The 7477-nt window shown below is 42.9% G+C and overlaps 1 protein-coding gene across 1 annotated transcript; it reads left to right on the top strand.

Annotated features, from left to right (window-relative positions):
- Window positions 1–5084: 5084 nt before the first annotated feature.
- Window positions 5085–7477, top strand: RPS19BP1 (ribosomal protein S19 binding protein 1). Its single transcript, XM_027722743.2, has 4 exons — window positions 5085–5157; window positions 5242–5382; window positions 5650–5747; window positions 6803–7477. Exons 1-4 carry the CDS (start codon window positions 5109–5111, stop codon window positions 6935–6937), a joined length of 423 nt encoding a protein of 140 aa, XP_027578544.1. The 5' UTR covers window positions 5085–5108; the 3' UTR covers window positions 6938–7477.

Here is a 7477-nt window from a genome sequence, read left to right as displayed (position 1 = left end):
AGCTTCTGTTTTCTCACATTCTTCACAGTATTCCTTCAGACTGAGACTCCTATGTAACCTCCTGAATCGAGAAGCTGGAACATAAAGTAAGAGCAAACAAACAGCTATTATGAACTGCCATTGACAGCAATATGATTAGACATGAACATCAGTTACATCTTTATTAGCGTACAGTACAGAGTGATAAAGTGGAACAAACCAATCAGACATCTTCCAAAACCAAGAATAACAGGGAGTAGAAGTCACTCCAAGATTAACCAGAAACTCTATCAACATATTCAAACAGGAAAAATTCCCATTTTCTGATGCCATAAGAAAGCAAGCAGAAAGTGAACTGATAATATTCACGTATGGAAGTTACTTAAAACTCCAACTGATCTGTGTGCTGGGTTATTTGTAATTGAAAAACTGGCTACCCGCTGAGGAGTGAGATTTAAAGAAAGCTATAGAACATGGACATTAGTGTCAGAAAGCTTCCAAAGATTGCTTAACTCTTGGCAAGAAAGACATTCTCAATCTGAAACACAGCACCTGTGGATTTTGCCATCCAAACTTAGATTATTCAGGCTCTAAGATGGTGATTTATTGGGATGTTTTACATTTAAATGAAGACCATTTGACATTCATTCTGTCCCCAAAGCACTTCAAAGAGCTAACTGAACTGATTTTTGAGGAATTACAAAGTGATGAAACTTTAATTTTATTCATCTTGAATGAAATTTTAATTTGAGTAGAGGCTTTAAAACAGTATAATTAAATCCTGATTCTTTAATTTTTTTGGTTTTGTATAGACACAAGGTCTCCTAACATTAAATTTTTAATAGTATGTACTGGTCTGGAAAAAGGTATTTGTTGTGTCTGCTCAACTGCTTTCAACAGTGACTCAGTAAAAGAAAGGGATAGTTAAATATATATATCATGACAGCATAAGGAGCATATCATCACTGAGAGAGTGATAAAGCCACAGAAGCTCATGCAAAGAGAAATATACCATTTAATATGCTGTGCTCAGCATAAAGCAGATTTGTCAAATACAGGTAGTTGACTTATTCTAAGGTCAGCAGAGGATATTTTACAGTTTATGACACATAGAAGAGACTACGTGATCCAAATGCCTAAATTCTACATATATACAGACTTAAAGTAACATATAATACACAGGCAAAGTCAGTTCATATCAAGAGATTATTATACTGATGCCAATTTTATGCCCCAACAAGGCACGAACAGAGAAACTGCTCAAAGTTTGTAGCCTTTAAGCAGGAGGTACTTTATTCTCGGCGAGCCAGGAAGTGGCCAGATTGCCCTGGGAAGACCACTTCAATCCAACAACTCACAGCTGGTCTTTTTATACAATTTTTGGCAAGTAATTGCATAATACAATATGAATATTCATGATATTGCAACATACATTTTTAATATTCATCACAGGTGGCATTTAGGCGGAGTTAGAGGTGTGGTCTTCAATTTGGGGAGAATCTAGGAGGGTCTTTCCTGTTCTTCAGCCTCATAAGCCCCCGGTCACCCTATCATCCTCTTCATGAACTTTGTGAACTTTCCTATCTTGGCTACCTTTCTAGCGTATTTGGCAGAAGTTCCTGATATCTTGGCAAGGTGTACCTGTGTTTTGACTCTCTTTCCTTCTCTATCAGTCCTTGTTTTTCTTCTTTATACTTAATTTAGCCTCCTAGTTCTTTCTGTTTTCCTGAGTACATATGCTTCTGTTCTCCTGTGTCACTGTGTTCTGCATACCTTAATGAGTTATTGCCTCCGCTGTTTCTAAGACCAAGTTTTCTGTGCTTTGCTTAAAATCTATATTCTGAATTTAACTTTCTACTTTTCGTATTGCTATATTACATTTGCTTTCTAGGCCTTGCCTGGCTTCAATACATTCCTAATATAAGTAAGTCAATAAACTTATCTTGTTTAGCAGTGCAGGGAAAAGATGTGAGCATAGTTCTCTATTGAAGCCAAAGAGCAAGGGAAGACTTTGTGCCTCTACCTGAAGGAACGTGACAGGTCTTGGTCGTACCAAAGTCACCTGGACAGAGACATGACAGATGCTAAAATCACCATGTCTGGCAAGGCCAAGCACAACTGCAGCCAGAACACAGTTAGGAGAGACATTCATTGATCATGCCCTGGGAAAAGCTGCCAGATCCTGCTAAAAGGAGCTGAAGAAATATAATGTATTAATAATATATACATGGTTTCACAAAGTGTTAAAAAACCCATAGCCTATGTTAGACCACGATCTTTGGTCTTCCAAAGGTCTTCCAAACCTGGGGAATGAGTCACACCACAAAGCATGCATACATTTAACTTCTTGGTGAACCAACCAGCTCCAAGAGCCTGACCAGACTGAGGCAGGAGTCTGCGAATGCAGTTAAAGGAAGTGCCTTTCCCTCCCTCCTCAGCAAAGTGACCCCTGTGCGCTCATTAAACTTTATTCTGCAGGTAATTGCTGACTAAAATCACTGCAAGTCTGCTGGTCAAAGGAGGCATTGCCCGTATTAGGATTCCTTCCTACTGAAGGTATTTAATAAGAAGGGAGTCAGATTTTCTGAGAGACTTATATAACTGAGAGCTTTATTAATTGGCACAACAGAAATGGAAATGAGGTGGTACTGGTAATGGTTTACTTTCGAGGTAGAAAAGGGCACATATTTTCCATCAACAGAATAATAAATCAGTGCACCTTCTACCACACTAATTTGTTAAACATGTTTTGCAGTGTTGGTAGCAAAGATGTTTTTGCATCAGGTACTCGCATAAGGCAATTATGAGGTTGCACCGTTCTGACACAAAGCATGTACAAAAATGTATTAGCTAATCCTAATAAATGATGTAAATGTAGTGTTTAATCGGTAGAATAAGCTATCTTGAATATTCTGTGCAATATGTAACCATGACCAGCTTACAAAGAACCTGTAAATTGTATTTTAGGGGCTAAAAGAGAGCATTTGACTGAGGAGGTATTTTTGAAAGTGATTTCTCCATGGTGAGATCACTGGCAGCTGTCATTTATCTCGCTCTGACCAAGATAAAGATAAACTGAGTATACAAGCAATAACAACTTTTCTGCTGACTAGAATACTCTCTATTGCTTTCTTCAATTTCACCAATAGGCTATTAACTCATAGTTTGTTCAGCTTCTCCATTGCAAAACTACAATAACCTCTTTGTAACTTTATGAGCTTTCACAAAACTGGAAGTACAAACCTGTCAGGGAATAAGAGCTGAGCAAGCTCTATGTTCCACCAGCTACAAAAAGAAAACAAGAAAATGGAGGAGTGCTCTGCTTTACATACCCAGTGACTGGCCCTCCAAATCAATCAAAAAAAAAAAAAGGCTCAGATTACTGTAAAAGGAAAATTAAGAGTGAAAAGTGACAAGCAGTTAATGTTCTCAGTTTTGAAGCCAGGAATAAACACCAAGTAAGTCCTGTCTAGAAAAGTGTGTCAGCACCATCAGCAGAAACTGACACAGGACGCTGGGACCCATCCGAGGAGGGATTCAGAAGAGAATGAACAATAAAAGACAGGCATGGAGGTGACATCTGCAGGAGCTGGATACCAATTTCCAGAGAATGACTGCCTTTTAATAAACTGAGGTTTAACTGTTATCAGTGCCCGTTAAAAATCATTAGTATGAGAAACAATGAGAGCCATTTGTATCACTTTCTCCCTGCAGGACCTGTCTGAGGGAGAACAAACCTCTCTCCTCCAATGTCAGCTTGTTACTGCCAGCACTGGCTATAATTGAATAAGCTTTATTCAAATGATAGCTAAATTTAGCAGACATTAGCATCAAGTCTCTAGAGGGGTGAAAACTGGAGAAGGAAGCATTAAACAAATAGACTAAAGTAACCCTGAATAGTAGATGCAATTTATGGCAGAGCAAGCCTTTCTGCCTGATGAGTCTAGCACAAAGTTAAACCTGGATTTTGGGACCTCATTGAGAAAAAACATGGCACCATTCCCTTTCTTCCTGGCCTTTTATTATCCCTGTGGTGGTGGTTGCCTCTTGTATTGTCCACAAAATAGGATTTGTTACCCGGTGTGCAACAAGCACATTTCAGAGTTACACAAGCCTGGGTGCTTGGTGGTATTCCACAGATCAAGCACACCCACTGGACTATCCACACCATTATTTATACATAGATGTTCAGAGTTAGTAACTTTACAGCTACAAACCCTCTGCTGTCAGTAATTTCCATATAAGTTACATAAGCCCAGCTAACTTTTATGCATGCTTGAGGGAAGGGCTTTCACTTTGGCAGGGGTCTTTTTGACCTCTAGGCAAGACTTTTAGTATTACAGTGAACATACTTGAGTTGTACTTGAGCATTTCGCCGAGTTAGCAATGCATACATAGACATACCTCATCTTTGAAGCTCGTTAGTTCCAGGATGTCCTCGAGTAAGGGATGCAATTGCTATCTCTTTTAATGACATACAACAACATTGTGATTTACTACTCCTTAAAGGTTGTTAATTCCAGGACATTCTTGATTAAGGGATACTCACTGCCACCTCTTCCATTGATTAGGTCTCTTTTCTTGTTGATTAGGCTTGAAAGTATACAAAGATCTTACATCAAAGAACATCCTGACTTGAGATAATCTTGACATACTCACAGAATCGCAGAATTGTTAGGGTTGGAAGGGACCTCTGGAGATCATCTAGTCCAACCCCCCTGCCAAGGCAGGGTCACCTCGAACAGGTGACACAGGAACGTGGCCAGGTGGGTTTGGAATGTCTCCAGAGAGGGGGACTCCACGGCCTCCCCAGGCAGCCTCTTCCACTGCTCTGCCACCCTCAAAGTAAAGAAATTCTCCCTCATGTTGAGGTGAAAGTTCTTGTGCTTTAGTTTATGGACATTGCTCATCGTCTTGTCGCTGGGCACCACCGAAAGGAGTCTGGCACCATCCTCTTGGCACCTATTTTTGCCAAGTTAGCAGTGTGGTACCTAGACATCCATCAACACCGGGATTTACTGCGTCCCTAGAGCTTGTTCTGTCCCTCCGGGCAGGAGCGGGGCGCTGTGGGGGCCGGGAGGCGGCGGAGCGCTGCGAGGGCCGGGCGGAAGCGCGGCCGAGGCGCGGCCATGTCGGCGGCGCTGCTGCGGCGGGGGCTGGAGCTGCTGGAGCCGCCGGGTGAGCCCGCGGGGGCCGGGGGCTGTGCGGGCGGGGAGCGGGTGGTTCCCGGCTGGAGTAACTCCGTCCCTATTCCCGCTTCAGGGCAGGGAAAGGTGCCTCCGGGAGCCCAGCGGGGCCGGGATGGCGCCAGGGTCGCGGGCGCTGCGAGGCGGAGGAAGAGGGCGCCGGAGCCCGGCAGGAACAAGGCCACGGTCAAGGGGAGAGTCGTGAAGTCGGCAATAGGTGAGTCCCGGCCTCTCCACAGCCCTCGCACCGGGTCCTCTTGTGGTGTCCCGCAGCCACCCTGACGGTCGCTGTATCCCATCCCTTCCCATCCTCCCGGATGCCCTTTTGGTGTCACTTAAACACAGCCTGATTTGAGGGCGCACCCCTATCCCCGAGCTGTAGCGGTGTCTTTATCCCGGTGCCTCGCTGATCCGCCTGTGTGTCTCCTTGTGAGCTGCCTGGATGAGCAGCTGATGTGTTTTGTCCCGCTCTGCTTTGTCCCAGAGGAGTATCATAAGAAGAAGCCTGTGAATCACTTGAGAGAAAACCTGCAGTACATGTTGAAGGGACGACTTGTTGCAGACAAAGCCATCACAGAAAAAGTAAGACCAACTTCTATTTGGGGATCTGTTTCCACTAAGGAACACACGTGAATGGGAGTCAAGTTAATTTTCTGTTTACAAGTTGCCTTGAGGAATTTCTGTGTGCACTGGAAAAATAACTTAGTAAGCTTTAAACTCTTGTTGATACGTTGTCCCCTGTTTTGTTCTCTGATACTAGTTAAGATCATAGAATGATAGAGTGATTTGGGTTGTAAGGGACCTTAAAGATCATCCAGTTCCAGCTGCACCACCACGAACAGGGATGCCACCCGCTTGATTAGGTTCCTCAAATGTACTGACAACTGTTGGCTTTTCTTAATTACCAAAGATTTCATAGCTTCCTGTGGCAAAGAAGCCGTGGTTCAGACCTTCTCCTTACTGTCAATCAAACTGGCCCTCTCTGTAGCTGGAGGCTGTTTGATGAGGAACCAGGTGTGCTGCTGGCTCATGTAATAGGAATTTTGTGGCATCTTGAATGGTGTTTCTCATAACTTGAGAATTTTTGGGAAAGCCAGTGGTCTTTCCCCAAAGGTAGTCCCATGCCAGGATTTGAAGAGGAGGATACCTGACACTGCTAGTGTTGGGCTATTTTTATGAGATACAGGCTGTTAACTTACATAAACAAATCAGGTGGTTTAGGCCAGTGTTTCTAAAGCTGAAGATTGTGAAAGGAGGTGATGGTGTATTAGAAAATGCTGAGGGAATTCCACCACCTTGTTCAGTTTTCCAGTTGTCTCATGGAGAGAGATGATAAAAGAAGGTCATAGTTTCAGAAAGATCTGAATTGAAATCAGTATTTCTATCTCTGTGACTTACTACAGAGAGAAGTTTTCATATTTGACTCCAAATACCGAATTGATATGTACTGTTGTCCCAGTGACCTGCTTTGGTTAACATCGGTGATTGCCTCTCACTTTTCTTTGAAGGCACTCCAGGATATAGCAGGGTACTTGTAGGATAGCAGAGATGCTGCAGGTGAGCTTGAAAATTGCTATTTTGTGGTTTGGTCTGGATAACAATGACTGCTGTTTTTTCCATTTCTGTATTGACTGAAGGTTCTTGCTCAGAACAGAGGCAGGAAGTCCAAAGATCAGCCTCCAGAGAAGGCAGAAAAGAAGAAGCCCGAAAGCACTGTCTTTACTGAGGAAGATTTCCGTAAATTTGAGAGAGAATACTTTGGGATACCGTAAACAACGTGATGGGAATTCTTGCAGCTCCGGTCTTTCTGCAGCTAAGTGCTCAGCACACAGGACTGGACATTTCCTCATCGTGTTTGAGATGGGACATCAGAGATGCCTTTCTACCAGCGAGGACTTCCATGTCAGACTTGCAGGGCAGCTCTGCATCTGTGCAGAACTTGTTACTGGCCAGCTAAAGCCACATCTCTTGGCTCTGAGATGTGTTGACCTTATAATTATCTTCCTGCAGCTAGCAAGTCTTGCATCCTTAATGTTGAAGGGCGGACCAAGCCAAATACAAATCTTGTTCCCCTTCGTCAGGATGTAAGGCTTCTGCTATCTGTGTTATTTGGCAGGGGGTATTTAAAGTAGTGTATCTGAATGGAGAAGTGTTTGGACCAGCACTAATAAATCCCTGGAAGGGTAGGATGCTCTGAAAGACTGTTAAACCTGAGAAACCCTGCAGTTTCTGTTCTTATTACAACCCCTGTCAGGTCTTTCAGTCATTGCAAAAATTTTTTATATGTCATTTGATTAAATAATTGTTGCAGA

Source organism: Pipra filicauda, unplaced genomic scaffold, assembly GCF_003945595.2.
Source record: "Pipra filicauda isolate LSUMZ 115617 unplaced genomic scaffold, ASM394559v2 scaffold95_size2449627_pilon, whole genome shotgun sequence".
NCBI classification, from domain to species: Eukaryota; Metazoa; Chordata; class Aves; order Passeriformes; family Pipridae; genus Pipra; species Pipra filicauda.
This window is presented reverse-complemented; position numbering and strand designations above follow the sequence as displayed.